General features: G+C 42.9%; 1 protein-coding gene across 1 annotated transcript in view; it reads left to right on the forward strand.

The window, feature by feature from the left end:
* The window catches only part of LOC311234088 (uncharacterized protein), a 33356-nt gene extending 15691 nt beyond the window's left edge, over nt 1-17665 (forward strand). Inside the window, exon 2 of the mRNA XM_084321199.1 lies at nt 15258-17665. Coding sequence (XP_084177325.1) covers nt 15297-16937 — 1641 coding nt within the window. The 5' untranslated portion in view covers nt 15258-15296 and the 3' untranslated portion in view covers nt 16938-17665. The remainder of the gene's footprint in view (nt 1-15257) is intronic.
* Nucleotides 17666-18562: the final 897 nt, after the last annotated feature.

An 18562-nucleotide genomic window follows, 5' to 3' on the forward strand; every position in this document is an offset into this window, starting at 1 on the left:
GTGCACCCCGCTCCAACCCCCCTTTCATGCGTGCATGATGAAAGATAATACCGATAATCTAGCGTTGATTTCAGATTGATTGTTGATCCAAGCGAGGAATGGCAACGTGTTTATTGAATTACACAAAAATGGTGTTTTCGTGTCTTTTTCTGGGATTACTCAGAATCACTCAAACTATACTCATTCACCACGGTATAAAACAGAAATGTATAGATGAAAAAATTATCTGTTTTTTGTACGTTGACCGGAAGAAACCCACTGACAATCGACGGCGTTATTAAATCCATAAAATTATATAAAATATAGGTTTAGCTCTACAATCAAGGTGAGCGCTTACATGGGGTTAATGGGCGGCAAGGCCTATGCACTTCCCGGAAGGGGGCGTGGCACCCAATGTGTTAAGGGAATGCAGACCAGAGAAAGACGTTTGTCTTGTTTACATCGGGTCCCCCATTTTCAATTCATAGTGAATTCATGGCTTCTCTATACCGTAACTGTTTTAGTATTTGCGAAAAAAGGATTTTGAAAGGAAAGGAGCTGCCCGTTCTTCCCATACAGTATACGCCTTATTACGGTAATCCAAAAGTAGTCGAGGAAGTAAACACAAGTCTGCTCTGGTCTCTCAACTACCGGGGGAAATCAGCGAATTTTCAATGATTCCATTGTGATTTCTTTTTCTCATTTGCGCCTGTATACTTGCATATGATTTTCAAAGATTATATGTATTAGACATGCATAGGCGGTAGGGATGCCCCGATCACGTTTTTTGCCACCGATACCGATCACCGATCGCCTTGAGCCATATCGGCCGATACCGATCCAATATCGATCGTTTTTCGTTTTATATTAAAAAAAAATTTTTTTTAAACTTTTTATTTTTTTATATATATATTATATAATTATACTTGTAGTTGTATTATCTGCGAGACATCGCCACCACGCAACAAGTCAAAGGCTTTCAACAGCGGGGAGAGTATGCTGCCGTGAGCGGCATTGCTGAGCTCATCAACGACCCTCCGTGCTCCGATAAGGCTTTCAACAGCGGGGAGAGTATGCTGCCGTGAGCGGCATCGCTGAGCTCATCATGGTGTCCGCTGGACGAAGCCAGAGACGGTCTTATTATGGGGCTTATGCCGAGAAGCAGTAACACAACAGTGAACACATAGTTAAGTACGACTGACAGATGCATTGCAACTATGTGTTCACTGTTGTGTTACTGCTTCTCGGCATAAGCCCCATAATAAGACCGTCTCTGGCTTCGTCCAGCGGACACCATGATGAGCTCAGCGATGCCGCTCATGGCAGCATACTCTCCCCGCTGTTGAAAGCCTTATCGGCGCACGGAGGGTTGTTGATGAGCTCAGCGATGCCGCTCACGGCAGCATACTCTCCCCGCTGTTGAAAGCCTTATCGGAGCACGGAGGGTCGAGTCGCGCGATTTTTTATTGGTTTGTCATGACAAACCAATTACATAATCCAACATATGTGTAAAGAAACAACATATTCCAGTTAACGGTATATTTTTTTAATGATTCGTTACGGTATAAATTAGGTTAACTGGAGCTTAGTATTGCTGCCTGGCTAAGGGGCGTGTCGCGGCTCATGCGCATGCGCGTGCTCGGCCAATCAGAGCAACGCGGAAGGGCTTGTTGCTTGCCGAAAGTATTCACGCGTGCGGGAGGGGCAAGGGAGGAGGAGGAGGAGGAGCGGCAGTTTCCAGATCCGTGTGTCTGAGACAGACAGCGAGTGAGATCTCCGCTAAGAATTGGATAATGTTTTTCGATCGGTTTCCGCGATCTGCGAATATGACTCATTATCGGAATTCACCGATCGCATATTTATACTGATTATCGGCCGATAGCGATCGGTGGCCGATCGATCAGGGCATCCCTAATGGGCGGTCTTCAAGGGTCATTAGTAGTGATGGTGAGATGAAGCTTCATGAAGCATTGAGGCTTTCCATCCAATAGTGTCACACATGTGTTGAAGCTTCATGGTGGTTCATTTGCTCTACTGTGCCATCAAGTGGACAATAAATGTAGAACAGGCATGTGATGATGATACCAATAAACAAATAATATTGTGTCTGTTTTTCTAACAGAATCATGGCAGGGACAGATGAGAAAGTGCTTGTGTTACTACAACATTCTATTCTTTAATATAGTGTGTTTTTCTGACAATGATAGCAGGGACAGAGGAGAAAGTGCTTGCTTCATTCATTTTTATTCAGAAAAAGCAACTCAAAATCAACATGCCGTCCTGCATATATGGATCATACAGATTTAGTCAGATTAGGCACAGCAAGTTTATATTTAACGGAGCTGATATCGCCACCTTTTTGCGTTGTGTTTAACTTCGATGGCCCGAGGGAGTTTCAAACTCGGGTCTGCCGCGACAGGCGACAGCACAGACCGCTATACCAAGCGGTGAATTCACACTTAGTATCGTGTCTGTCTTTTTAAGTATCGTGTCTGTTTTTTTAAGTGGAGTGAGTTTAACTCGCAGTACCGTTACTCGCCAGTCACTTCACAACGCTTGAAGTCCATCGTGACTGTGCCTCGCGGTACCATCTGTTACATACGTTAGGATCAGTGATGCCACAGATTACTTGTAAAAGTAATCTGATTACTGATTACTCCTTTAAAAAGTAATCTAAGTTACTTTACTGATTACTTGATTATCAGAGTAACTTAGTTACTTTGAAAGTAACTAGGTTACGAAGTCGTCGTCGTTCCCCCAACAGTTTTTTTTTAAAACGCTTTATTGAAAGTGCATAAATTGTTTTTAACTTGTTTCTCTGCACATAACGTAAATTGTTAAACTAGTGCTTCAGCTTCTGTACCATCAAGTATGGTAAAGCAACAGTCTATGATGCTCACAGCATTAGAGCAGCCAGCCAGTGGTTTTACAAAACCAGTGTATCACATCTAACAAATGCAGGCTGAACTATTCAATTATATCAACTGTAACTATTAAATTGTTTTTATAAATGTATCTCTATAAACATACAATCAGTCTCTCTTTAACATGTAAATTAACTGTAAATCTGGCAAATAAGAGCTTTTGCTCTGCCACCATCAACCCTCCTGTACCTAGTCGAAGCGTCGGCTAGTGTTGTGATTCCAGATGCTTTCAATGCAATTGGATGTGCTGTTTTTAGCGCATCCATATATCCATATATTCCTCCGCATATGAATGTTTTTTTCACCCGGCTTAGCTGACACAAACGTGAAGTAGTGACTGAGGCTACGTTTAGACGAGCGTTTTGGGATGGAAGTCTGAACAGAAACCGCAAAAGTCATCTTGCGGTTTCACTTTTAATTTTGCCAAGCGTTTTGGGGTGGAATTCTCAGACGACGGAGCCCTGCTGTCACACGATTGGCGCATATGTCACATGACGTGCTGTGAAGACCCGCCCTACTCTGCCTCTGATTCGCAGACTGTGGATGGGGAATGTGATTGGACCAAAGCAGAGTCACTCACAGACAGAGGGTCCAGTCACGCCGCGGGACACATTCTTGTATTTAACCCTTTCACTGCCACACCACGTCACTCCCAAATAAGAAAAACAGCTCAAAATGTATTTTTGACTGTCGAAAACGAAATAAAATACTGCATTCCGCCTGCATTATGAATTTATGATGAGATAGTAACGAAATAGTAACGCACAGCCACTTGGACAAGTAACTGCAATCAGATTACTGGCTTTTAAAGATTAACGCGTTAGATTACTATTTTCTGGGAAAAGTAATCAGATTACAATAACGCGTTACTTAGTAACGCGTTACTGGCATCACTGGTTAGGATACACATTTATTTGTCTTTCCCAGTACTCAAGTGGATTCTCCAACGCAATGATGAATAATGAATTCCTATGTCGACACAATGTGAAGGGATAGGAAATGTCCATTGTGTTTCGTTGCCTCTTATACGTAAAATTGCGCACCAATCCCGAAGCCATTTCCTGAATCGGTGGCTGCGGATCGAGGCTTCGGACGTCATCACATACGTCACTGATACACGCCTCGATACACGCTCCACTTAAAATATGCCTGGATTACTCGACACAAGCATTGATGCCTCGCTTCAAATTACACATCAGTAGTCATTAGACCACCCAGCAGATTCCTGGATCATTAGATTGATTGATTGATTGAACATTTTATTAACAGATTGCAGAATGGGTACAATACAGTACAGCTCAATACACACACAATTGTTAAGGGGATGCAGACCAGAGAAAGACTTTTGTCTGGTTTACATCAGGGTCCCCCATTTTCAATTCATAATGACATTTACGACATACATGACATACATATATAGTACTGTTACATTTATGACATACAAGATACAAATATACAGTACTGTTTACCAGAGATCCTAACAGAAACTATATAATATACATTCGAGGGGGAGGAAACTGTACATTAGGAGGGGGTTGGACATTTACGGGGGCCAGTTTCGAATTGCAGCCTCCCATAGGTGCTCTTTGAGGGCGGTTTTGATTGAAGGTGGGTAGGGATTCACATTATTTTACGGCTGGGGGTAGGGTGTTCCACATTGTTGTTGCATAATAGCAAAACGTGTTTAGTCCCTTGTTTGTGCCGAATCTGGGTTGAACATGATTTGTGGAACTCCCTCTGGTGTTGTGGTTCCGGAATTCACTGACCTTTGGGAAGTATTTCGACATGTACATGGGTATCTTAGTGGTGTATTGTATCTTGTAGACAAGGCCCATTGCAAGCTTCTGTACTCTGTCGTCTACTCTAAGCCATCCTAGGATGTCAAAATGGGCAGGGGTGAGGTGGGTTTTAGGAGTAAGGTCAAGCAGTAGTCTGACCAGTTTGTTTTGTGATGTTTGTAGTCTAGTTTTTAGTGTCTTTGAGGTGCTTTGGTACCATGATGAGGTGCAAGCATAGTCATTTGCATAAATTAGGAACAGTAATGGTTAGGGGCAGGGCTTTACATTAACTTTTTGGCTCACTAGCCACTGTGGCTAGTGGTTTTCCAAAGTCACTAGCCTCTCAGCATTTTCACCAGCCAAAAATCCCCACACAAGCCGATCATAACCCAACGTTGTGATTATTAAAATGATCATGTGAAAATGGGCTCCAGACTAACTTTTTTCACCACCGTGATGAAAGAGTTTCCCATGTCAATAAAGCCCATTTGAATTGAATTGAATTCAAATTGAGAGAGAGAGAGCACGCTGGTTGAATGAATTGATGAACAATGTCGCCGTTGGAACGTTTCATTATAAGCGTCTTGCAAGTTGTAACGCTGGTTAATATGAAAATACTTGCCAGTAGTGTAAGGATGCATTAGCCATTAGCTAGCTTACTTACAGAGACTTGTGGAGGTTGTAGGCAGCTGTGTTCAACGAGCCCGCCAGCTTGATTGGCAGAAAACCGGTCCATAAACGAACGTTTTAATCCACACCAGTATGTAAACAAAGGTTTTAACCATCCACAACAGAATACTGCAGTCCAAATGTATTTCCGATGCTTGATTCTTCTCTCAGACCGACGCAATGTCTTGAAACTATTATGTTTATTGGCGACGCGAGTGCGACTCAGTATGAAAATAACTTTGAAGAGAGGTTTCAGGTTTCACCAACCGGCTTTTTTGTGTATTCCGTCATTCAGCATCGGGGTGATGATCAGAGCCAATCAGAGGCAGATCAGGGCTGGTCTTTGCATAATGAACGTGTTATAGCCAATCAAAGGCAGAGATTTCTTTAATTTTTTAGAACGCACATGGCCACGGTGAAAAAGAGCTAAACACACACACATACACGTAGACAGACCTTTAAGCCACTAGCCACTGGGGCGGGTAGAATGACGGAGGTACACGCCACAGAGGAATTCTACCCGCATCTGGCGGGTGGGCGGGTGCCAATGTCGAGCCCTGGTTAGGGGTGTAACGATGTGACCTCACGACGATTAATTTCGATTACAATTATTCAGGCAACGATTCAATGCATCATGACATCTCTTAATTTGACCATGATTCGATTCGATTAATTTTCTATCAGTTAATTCCCCAAAAAAAACTTTAATACAAAAGATTTGGCTGGGGGAATTGATTCACTCAGCATGAATGGACTATAGGTAAATAAAAACAATACACAAAAAAAAAATAACATTAAAAAAAATATGTGACGATGCAGTTGAATCGTCACATTAGAATCGATGCATTTCGATTAATCGAGTATACACAATGTATCGTGGCTTGTTTTACATGAGATGTAGTAAATTACCCTATCGTGAACATCGAGTATATGTTGACATGTCAGTTAGCCGCCGCGGCTAAAAACAAACTATCAAAACGTACATGGACCGACTTGCTTTAGTGCAGCGCTTTCCTCTCATTTCATTATAGACACAGACCTGCGCGGACCTTCAATGACGAGCAATTGGCATTTCATTAGACACAGACCAGCTCGGACCTTCAATGACGTGCAATTGAATTGAATTGGCGCGATCAACTAGCTAACATTAGCCGCTAATTAACGTTAGTCGCTCAGCTAACGCTAAACTAACTAACTAACATGACTACGTGACACCAGTTCCATTAGTGGGGGGGGGGGGGGGTATATTGACGAGGCTTGACAACAGAGGTTCAAAGATAACTTCACATTTATTGGCAATTCATTTCTTTATATCGCTTTATGCAGCTTCCTCCAGGTTCTAACGGTGTTGACAAAATGCCATCCTGGTGTGATCAACTACGCACAGCAACATAGGACGCTCAAACTCTAACCTAATATATCACGCTCTCTCGCTCTCTCTCTCTGTACGTTCAATGATTTAAAGTGGCCAACCGTTAGAATATAAATACTAACTGGATAGTTGATGATAAACATTTAATTTCATTATCTGAAATATTATAAAATCATTAAGTCTGCTATAAGCCATTATCCCTTTGTGTGTGATTATTATTGTCTCACAGTAGTGTGTAGTGTTGTCACCATACTGGAATTTCTAACTTCGATACGATACCTTGAAAAGTATCGATATTCTATACCATTTTCGATACCACAGGGGAAATCTAAATCTTAAAATGTAAAAAAAATATATATAATAATAATATATATATATATTTTTTTTTATTTAACTAAATTTTGCTTTTGTTGCTGGTCGATTCTCCTCAGCTTCTCTGGTACTATAAGAGAAGATAAATATAACATTACATACCGTGGACTGGACTCGCAAAACACGTGCGAAGATCACTCTCTAAAAGCCATGTCAGGAACACGGAAAAACACTGTGCTTCAAAACACACCAGCTCTCTAACGATGATCCCTGGTGATCACAATAGATACAGCTAGAGTGCGATGCTAATCACTGACACTATTGTGATGAAATAGCTATGTAACGTTACAGTACATACGACTAGAAATTATAGCTTCTTGCTAAATCTGGTGCACCCATCTATTTGTTTAATGCAAATTATTGTCAGTACACACTGTCCTTTATAAACTAAACTAAAGGTGCCTAAATTATTCATTACTATTTTTTTACCTTTTATTTTACCAGGTAGTCACTTGAGATCAAAGATCTCTTTTTCGAGCAAGACCTGGCCAAAATGGCAGCAAAAACAAAAAACAAACATACAAAAATACATAAAAGGCAAAGTGGGGCAAGGGGATACATTTGAGCTGCAGCAAATCAGATTGAATGGGATTGGGGGGAGATTGGAGGGTAGGGTAAAAAGGTAGAAAGAGGATGGAAGGTGAGGCCCTGCAGGAGGTTGCTGGGGAGAGAAGGTCAGGTTAAAAACATAAAATATAACAGCACATTATGCAGTGAAGCAGCGACATTCTCCCATCTCATTCTTTAAAATGCCCTTAATTTGAACTTTAAAATCAGATATGGTAGTGAGGGCCTGCAGTTTCAAAGTTTTTTGAAGTCCATTCCAGGCAGAGGGAGCAGAGAACATGAAGGCCCTTTTCCCAAACTCTGTGCGGGTTCTGGGTACTGAGGCATATAAATAGTCCTGGGATCGTAAGCTGTAAAATGGGTTTGATGTGATGGTGAGGTATGAACCGAGGTAAAAAGGGAGCTGACCAATAATTGCTTTATAAATGAAGGTGTACCAATGAAGCAGTCTACGGGCAGTCAAGGACGGCCAGTTAACTTTAGCATACAGAGTGCAATGATGGGTAAGTGATCTATATCCAGAAATAAATCTTAATACACCATGGTAAGCAGTGTCCAACATGTGTAGTGAGGTGGAACAGGCATTCATGTATAAAACATCACCATAATCTAATACTGGTAAAAAAGTGGCAGCAACTAGTTGCTTCTTTGCATTAAAAGAAAAGCACGATTTGTTTCTGAAAAAGAAACCCAACCTCACTTTTAGCATTAAAATGTGTATTTTTATTTTGTCACAATATTATTTGAAAAATATTGTGTAAAATTGAACTGTATTTCTGAGTTGCAGCACTTAAAAACATTAAATGGACTGTTATATCTTATAAAATTGTGGACATTTATTCATTCCCACTTATTAGACACTATTTCTGATGGTAAAATGTAGGGCTGACCTTCGAAGCTTTTTTTGGCAATCGAAGCTTCGGGCCCGAGCTTCGATTTTAATTAGAAGCTTCGGGGGGGGAAAAGATTTTTTTTTTCTTTTTTTTCTTTTTTTTCTTTTTTCTTATGTTGTGGGACTTGTACAGCACTTTGGTAAACTTTGTTGTTTTTAAATGTGCTCTATAAATAAAGTGGATTGGATTAATGAATTAAGTAGCCCCTTTCGTGACTGTGACGCAGCCAACAAGGTTTCACTCTGCTGCGCTGCCTGGGTGCAGTGGGGCTGCTCTCACAGCCAATGACATGACATTACATAATTATGTTGCAACCTTCGTCTATCAAGCAAACAATTATATAAATATTTATATGTAGTTGATAGAGACAAAGGCAGAATTCGACTTAATTAAGCACGTTTTATTAAGACATATTTTTATATGGGTCGGGACACTTTAAAAAAGCAGCACAATGAACACAAATCTGTCCGACATAGTCTTAAATAACAAATCAAATCAAATGTATTTATAAGGCCCAACAACACACGTTAATGTCCCCATGGGCCGTACAGGTCTTCTTTAAACAAGTCAAGAAGAAAACATAACAATACGTCAAGAACAGAACAAGGACACCATAAGGTCCAACAAATTTAAACTATATGCAAATAAATGAAAGAATGCAAGCACTCCCAGACATACCCCATGCGAAGGTAAGGAAAAACTCACTAAAACCTAACAATAGGTAAAAATGCTCCACAGGCAGTGTGGAGGAGAGAAACCTTAGAAGGGCCATTCAAGGGGGGATCTCCCTTCTTAGATGTCGGTGATAGTAGTGTTCCAGACTAACAGTTGGTAAGCATGCACTCAAGTGTGTAGTGAAACACAGATGAGTGCATGCAATAGCAACTGAACATTTTGAAAGATTTAAAGATAGAGCTGATAGCGATAGCAACTGAACATTTTGAACATTTTGAAAGATTGAAGATAGAGCTGATGGCGAATCTATTTGAGGCACAGGGGCGGCACAAAGAGGGTCGCGTCCTCCCCGTCTTAATCACGGGACATTCAACACTCCGGTCATTGCTCAGGGACAGCCGGAGACAGGGAGATAGGGGGCGGCGCAGAGAGGGTCGCGAACTCCCCGACATCATCGCGGGACGTCCGGCACTCCGGTCACCACTACGAGACCTCCGGAGACAGGAGGGCACGCAGAGGGGGTTGCATCCTCCCGGCCTTCATCACGGGACGTCCGACACGCCGGTCAGCACTCCAGGACAGCAACTCGCAGGGAGACGGGACAGGCGTTAGACAGCTCATGTGATTGTAGTGGGCGGACATAGCAATAGATACAAGTAGTAAGCATATATGTGAATGGAGTAGATATATGAAGTAAGCATATTATGTGAATAGAATAGAAGTACTTAACCCAGCAATGAAACCGCGTTGGCACATCAGTTGACAGGACCACGGACAGACGACGGTAAGTAACTGATCCAAGGCCTCGGTGGTGCATGTAGAGCAGTCACTGCAATCTTGCTCGGCCAAGACCCCGAGGCATCCATCACCTTAGTCAGCGCTGGGAGACGGGCACTCAGATAGATGGGGGAGGGGGGGGGGGGGGGGGGGGAAGGAGGGGAGGGAGGGGGGGAAGGGGGGGAAAGTTAGAGAGTTCCCATGTTTGTGGTGCTGCAAAAAAGCAGACATGGGGAAAAATAAAATAAACTTCCTAACTAAACTAGACAGTGTGTACACAAACTAGAGGGGGGAGAGGGGGGGGGAGTTCGCATCAGATCTCGGAATGGACTAGAACGAAATGGAATGGAACCAAATAGGTGAGTGAGAAAGGGCCCTAGGAGTGATAGGGTGAAGATGTGTAGATTGAGGCTGGGACACTGTGGGTTGAACAGTACCTTGTGCATTGTGGGAAAACATCCAGATGGGCGGTGTGAATGTGGAGAGACTGAAACTGTCGGGCATGTCTTCCTAGAATGTGAAAGGTATAGGAAAGAGAGGGAAATCTTTTATAAAAGTCTGGTAGAGTTGGGAGTCTCTTCCTCATGGATAATGAGAACCACCAGCTGATCATAGAGGCAGTGCTGACATTTCTGCACGCTTCAGAGTTGTACCAGAGGATATAGCGTTATTGTATTTATTAGTATTGGACAGGCAAGAGAAGCAAAGAAGAAGGAGATAGAGTCGATAGTAATGTGTTTTGAAGATGAGAAGAAGAAGAGGGTAAACAATCAAAAGTTGGTTTACCAGAGGCCTAACTATGGCACACCACTAGCGTGGTATAAAGGCCTCTGCATGCTACAGCAAATTCAAAGCAACTTCAACACAACATCGGCGCGATTTCAGCGCGCTTGTTGCAGACAGTCTTGTAGACTGTGTTGCTTGGGCGTTGCGTACCTGTGTCCAAAATCTAATCTAAAGACCCGTTGCGTTGGTATTGCGTAGCAGTGATTGGTTGGTAGTGAATGGGGGCGGGGCTGTCTGTCACTTCTAGTGTTCCTGGCTCGAGACCAAAAGAAAACTTTCTGACAGGAGCTCGAGACCAAAAGAAAACTTTCTGACAGGAGCTCGATAGCTAGTGTATTGTTTCATTACACTTGTTTAATTGTTTGTTTAAAATGAATCAAATGCAGGAACGTATTGCAGAGGAGGTCCGAAAGTACCAACATTTATATAATAGCGGGTCTAAAGACTACAAGGATAGCATTATGACGATGAATTCGTGGAAGGAGATTGGGGAAACAATGGGGATGGACTGGGTTGATATTACACTATATACAAGAACACAAGCGAAAACAAACATAAACAGGGCTATTATTATACTAACGATGTATGGTTGAGAAGGGAAATCCGTTTGTAATGGCTAGAGTGCGCACCTTCGGCTGCCCAAAGTATTCAGGCGGGCTGGGCGCGCTCGAGCCGCACATCCGGGGTACATTTTGTTGCATCATAGGCTGCGCGTTGATTTTGCAGAAGCATAAAGGTAATGTGTCTGCAACACCGTTGCTTTGTCGATGTTGTGTTGAAGTTGCTTTGAATTTGCTGTAGCATGCAGAGGCCTTAAGAACTGAGGAGGGCAGTAATACGCCTGCGGGAAATTCAAAAGAAGAAGAAGAAGAAGAGCTCATCAAAAGAACTGCGGAGGGCAGTAATACGCCACGATGCGTCTACACTGCCAGAAACTCTAAAGAAGAAGAAGGAGAGCTCATTGTGCATCTTGAAACTGTGCTGAGCAGTACTGAACAGATAGACTCACTAAACAACATAGATTGAAGCCTGCATTTCTAGACCAGGGTGCCTTGCCTACTGTTTTGCTGTTTATTTTTTTACGGCTTTCAGGTGAGGAGGAATTTTCATGTGTCGAGTCGGCGGTGATTTTGGAGACTGGGAAAATACAGTTTTCTTACCTTGTAGTAGTGATGTGAATATTTAGGAAAATAGCTTTAGGATCACTTCTGTAAAGAAAGACTTCGCTGTGGAAGAGAAATAAACCATTTGGATATCTTTGTTTTACACCGGAGCGGCTGTGGACCTTATTTTTCTTTATCAACGAATGTACTACTCACGAGTAAGCAACTTTAACCAGTAGAGTGGAACGTCGGCCCTGATCAGTGCATGTGAGCGGATCGGAGCGTGAGCGGCGCGAGGAGCGGGGCGGGCGGTTTTGACGTGAGCGAGGAGTGGGTTTTAAAATGGGTCGGCGCGACGTCCGGAGCGAGAGTTCTCCTCCGCTCCAATCCGCTCCGGGCCGCTCACAGTGGTTTAACACTGATGTAATATACATGTAGTACAATGCCAAAGCAACAGATGGCGATGTACAAAAATGAAGGCCATTTTCAACCAATGAGAAGGGTGAACCATCACTCACATCCTGTTAGACAAAAGTATATGACGCCATTGTTGTTGTCGTTAGCTTACATGCTAACGTGAATGGAAACGACCATAGCATTGTGGCTAGGCGAGCTACCATCGCTTAGAAGAGGTAGTGAATGGATAAACAACGTTATTTAACATTGCAGAATGGGTACAATTACAATACGGCTCAATACAAACAATTGTTAAGGGGCCCAGGGGGTGTAGACTGTTGTAGTTTGAGCTAATTTACACCATGCTCCAAAAATAAGAAAATAAAATCTGCCGAGCGATGGGGAGCGCTCGATTCAAGGTGAGCGGTGAGCGAGCGAAGAGCGACTTGGGGGCGGGGTCAACATGAGCGATTAGCGGAGCGGAACAAGCCGTCTAGAGTGAAGAGCAGATTTCACGCCCGCGCCGATCCGCTCACGTGGCCTGCCCTGATACGTATATTGTGCGTGTGAACGTTGACATGAAAAGAAAAAAGGTTAAAAAAATATATATATATTTTTTCTGTATCTCACGTGAATCGATACTCGGTAGTACCGACGTGTTTCGGTAAGTACCTTTTAAAAGTACCGAATTCGGTACCCATCCCTAAACTATACGTTTTTCTCTCTTGTTAGAAGAGGGATAACTTATTCAGTTGGATTTGATTTGATCTGTATTTATCTCGAACATTTTCAACCATAAACACACATTTGTAATAACAAACAAAAAAAAACGAAATAAAATACAAATACATTTAAATATATCTTCCTATGGAGGGAATAATCAACATAGCTCAAGACGAATGGTTTTGTTCGAGAAGGGACAGAAAGAAGCAAAGCTTATCTGGTCCTGCCCCTTACAATATCATATTAATATGTAATAAGTTATCTATCAATACATAGTTAACTAACGGAATAGATAGTTAACTAATCAAAGTATCAGAATGTTTATAGAAATTCCTGCGGCCTGTGGGCCATCTCCTCAGTCACGACTCACAAGAGCACTCGCAAATTATGCTGCATGCATGCATATCATTGTCAAACGGTGCGCGTCTCGAGTCATGCCACTGTCGGTCGCTTGGTTGATAGTGGCACGCACGAGACCACTGCACAAGACCTGCGAAAATATCAGAATGTTTCATAAAAATTCCCGCGGTGGCCATACTCTCAGTGCACGTCTCATGACAGCTGTCGGTGGCTATACCGGTCATCAACACCGTAATGACCAAACGACCAGGATGTTCTTCATAGCATTAACACATTTATTGACCCAGAAAATGTGTAGTTTGACACCAAAATGTATCTTCTATGTTCAACATTCTAACAACAAACCCTAACCCAATGTTCGACATATTTGTACCACATGCACAAACCTGCTTGATTATTGCCCCAAATAGCATGCAAGTTGGACAAAGTGGGTATGTCTGGAAAGAAGAGGCGTGTGGGTACCTATAATGTGCACTCTGATATATTCATGTGAACAGCCAAGGGACCTTTTGGAAGATGAGCATGGCAGTTTTCTCTAGGTCGAAAATTTTACATAATTTTGAATCATTGCCTATTAACCCATCTCCCGCCAATGACGTGTTACCACGTCATTCCTCGCCATGCGTAATCTGCCAATGATGTCTTACAGCGTCTTTGAGATCAATATTTCAAATTTTTGTCATGGTATTCACATTTCACCCACGGAGTCTTGACTGGTGCTGTAGATCTCCGCTCAACTCTCCAACGCTTCAATACCGCCACCTGGTGGCCGATCGGCGAGTTGCCAAAACCGGAAGTGGCCGGAAGTGCTTAGTCCGTCCGCTATTCCGTCCGTCTGGACTCTATCCAGACACCGTGCATATCGATCCATTGCCATAACTCAATAAACAACATGATTGGACGTATATTAGTATTATACAAACCGGAACTGGATCACCTAGATCAACATCCCATAATAGCGATCTTTTTGCTCCAGTATCATCCCCCATCGCTACGAAGAACCTGCAGTGAGTTTCAGCGTTTTTGATTATTATTAACCATACAAACTGCTCTGATCTATATATCACCCATACTACATGAATCATTTAATGTCGGTCATTGCATTATAAACGACCCCCCCCCCCCCCCCCCCCCCTCCGGTCACCAGCAGATGACCAGTCATGACGTTTAGGATCATGTACATGTGACATTTTTTATATAACGTTGATCGGTATCAAACTGCATTTGATCATCTAATATATGCATTTGTGGCTATATCTCACGTTCTATGAAATACAGCAGAAAACGATAAAAACATATTTATACTCTGGACGGTATTTTAGTATGAATGTGTGAATGAAAAAGTAAAACGTTCCTACATCCTGAACGATAGATAATTGATGTTGAATGGGCCATAGTAATGTCAATTTAGCAATACAATTTAAAAAGTTATAGCCCTGCAAAGAAGGTGAACATCTCCATAGACAAATAGTGCTGGCAGAGAGGCTACAAGGATGAATATAAGCTCCGGCAGAGAATGGGTTAAAACCCCCATAAAATGAAAATGGTACCAATGGAAAGCTTAGCTTCTCTAGTTTACAGGGATACCAATACCTTTGTGTTCGCTCAAATATTGAGCGCGCTATGGACCAAGATATTTATTAATGGGCAGAACCTTGATGGATCTTGAAATCCATCATGATGACGTGGCCCCTACCCCAAAATTAAAGCTATGGCGATGGACAACACGTGGACAAAATTTGGTGCTTTTGTCCGGCACGTCCAAATTTTTTTGCTAAGCCACCATACTATAAAGCATACATATATACATAGCCTTAGACTGCCAGTTTACAAACCAAAACTATCTCTTCATTTGAATGTTTCTTTCTCTCTCTGTTCCCCAGATCCACCCCCTGTCCTGCTGCCCAGCAACCAATAGAGACATGGAGGAATTGAGGCGTCATTCCTGCGACCAGTGTGGGGAGAGCTTCAAGAGAAAGTCAGAACTTAAAATACACCACATGGTACACACAGGAGATAAACCTTACTCCTGTGTCCAGTGTGGGAAGATCTTCCATAGAAAGAAAGACCTTGTAAGACACCACATTGTACACAGAGAAGAGAGACCTTACTGCTGTGACCAGTGTGGGAAGACCTTCAAGGTAAAGAGAAATCTTGTAAGACACCACATGATACACACAGGAGAGAAGCCTTACTGCTGTGACCAGTGTGGGAAGAGGTTCAAGGCGATGGGAGAACTTAAAGAACACCACAGGATACACAGAGAAGATAATCCTTACTCATGTGACCAGTGTGGGAAGGGCTTCACAAGGATGGCACCACTTAAAAGACACCACATGATACACACAGGAGAGAAACCTTACTGCTGTGACCAGTGTGGGAAGAGCTTCAGGGCGATGGGAGAACTTAAACAACACCACATGATGCACAGAGAAGATAACCCTTACTCCTGTGACCAGTGTGCGAAGAGCTTCAAGACAAAGGCTTATCTTAAACGACACCACGTGTCACACACGGGAGAGAAACCTTACTGCTGTGACCAGTGTGGGAAGAGCTTCAAGAGGATGGGAGAACTTAAAAAACACCAGCGGAGGCCACCATGCAAGGAGACATCTGTGACGGGAGACAAAGACTTCCCATATAGAGCTGAGAAGGATGGTGACTGGATGGTCGTGTCAGACCTGACATTTGAACCCACAGATGGAGACCCTGTTCTGCTACAGGATGTTAGAAATGAAAACCAAGAAGACAATGTAGTCATTCTTCCTCTTTGTGAGGCGCAAGACTCCACCTCAAAACTAGCAGCGGTGTCTCCCTCCTCTGACATAGAGGTGTTCGACTCTTGCGACGGATTCCTAAAGGCGAAGAACATCAATTATGCGCACTGTCCCATTTTTTCTGCCCCAGAGGAGGAGGACAACAACATTCAGACCAGGGATCAGAACCCGAGGCCACAGATAACACCTTCATGTGATACTGAGCCTGAATGTGATGGGGAGCTAAGTACCTCTGAAACTGAACACAGTTCTGATTACTCAACATCTTCACCAAAATATAACTATTTAACGGTGTCCAAAAAGCTTCAGAGAAGATTCCGAAGAGCTCCTTCCAAGTCCGATTGTAAGGATGAAGAAGGTGAGGGCATGTCAGACGTATCGCAGAGTCATCCGTTTCCCGAGTCTGACTCAGAGAGTGACGATGCCGATTCTGCAAAGAATGTACGCAAATATCAAGAGAAGAGACTTCCAACCGAAAGCGAGGACACCTCTGATGAGTCCGATTGTATGATAACAAACGGACAATCGGCTGAATCCAAAACTGCCATTCAGCGCAGGTCACCAACGACTTCAAGTGGCAAACACATGGCGACTGCTGAGTCTGACCCCGAATCTGACTCAGAACCTGAGCAGTACAGTGAGAACACACGTAGGCCGGAGAGGAATCTGACCCACACTGCACCAGAGGGAGACTCTGTTACTTCACATAAGAGGCATGCAACTGAGCGGTCTCCTCAACAAGCCAGCCTCTTGTCTGAAATACAAACCGCTCTGATGACTCCATAGTGTCTGGCAAAGACTTGTCCAGTTCAGAAAAGGCCCATCATCCGCCAGAGAAGGATTGGCCACCTCAGGGGAGGAAACAAACTTTTTGGCTTACCAGCCAACTGGCGAGTAGATGATTTTTTTTTACCAGCCAAAAATAAATCACGTATATGTCCCCCACCGGCAGCCCTTTCTTCTCATCTAAACTGCAGAGACAAAATGGGTGATTATTAGCTTGTTAAACTGACGTTACCGTAACCACCAGTCCCCACCCCACCTACCCATCCCCCTCCAATGTACAGTTTCTTCCCCCTCAAATGTATATACTCTTTTTAGAAACTCTGTCTCTTAAACAGTTTCCAACGCCAGGGTCTATGTGACAGGCGTTGTACTCTTAACACAATCGCGGCCACTGGGATGAGTCTAATAAATCTCTAGAGGACCAGCAAATGTAAACAGACGTGGGGCTGTTTGTAGAGCTAAATCTATACTTTATACTATTGCTATCTGTCCATTCTCATTGTCAATTGAGACCATAAACCGTCCCTTCAAAATGGCTTAAAGAATTTTTTTTTTCATCAATACGTTCTTATTTCATAGCGCCGTGAATATAAGCGTTATACGGGATTTCGGCTAGGATATTTCCTGGAAGGCGAGATACAGGCCGCTAAGCTACTACCGTTATATTCAATGCCATTTCCGTTATACATATGCTACAGAAATAACTCAAACTGCATATGATCGGCACGATCCTCAAGCATGTATGCATGAAAGGGGAGGGGGGGGGGGGGGGCGGGGTGGGGTGGGGTATGTCGTTTCTGATTATTGATTACCGCGTTAGCCTCATTAGCCTCATTCATTGATCGGATGGATGGCTATCAAAACAATGCCCGATCGGGATGTACTTTACGTGAAAAAGATATTACAGTGGGCCGGTGGGATCCCCCCGAGCATTTTCCCGTTATCGATCGCCATCTGGTAGATCGATATGTCCATTGGCTGATGATAAATCCCCTTATTGCATAGTGAAATCTCTGCGATCCAAAACGTAATCCAAGCTACAGGCTGCACATCCAGAATCCAGCTACTATAAACTCCATTGAAAGTAAAAAAAAAAAAAATAGTCCACCGTTCAGCCACAGGGCACACTCCATTATCGCGACAGCGCCCCTAAGAGGATCTGGCCGGTAATGCACGTTGGCGAATTCAAAGAGTAGGGTAAATCTTTTTTTGTGTTTTATTTTTTTATAATTTTTTAAACATAACATACAATTAGATATACAAGCATTAATTAACAGTACACATCCAATGAAATCACCATTTAAAAAAAATTTAGCATACGAGATATACACCTAATACTTGCTATCTAATACCCTACATACATATGCTCTCGCTCGCTCGCTCCCCCCCCCCGGACCCCCACTTGGATAATCATTCACTCCTAACCAGGCACTACTATTCATATGCTAGCTTTTATTCTCTCCACCACTTCTAACCACATTGCAATTTTGGTTTCACTGACACCTAGAGTTCTTGCTGTAGATATTTCTAGATAAATCATGTCGAGATATGTAAGAACCCAAACCTTCCGACAAATTTTTTCCGGTTGAAACCATCTTGATGCTATCAGCGTTTTAGCCGCTGTG

This window comes from Notolepis coatsorum, assembly GCF_963971535.1.
Source record: "Notolepis coatsorum genome assembly, chromosome: 1".
NCBI classification, from domain to species: Eukaryota; Metazoa; Chordata; class Actinopteri; order Aulopiformes; family Paralepididae; genus Notolepis; species Notolepis coatsorum.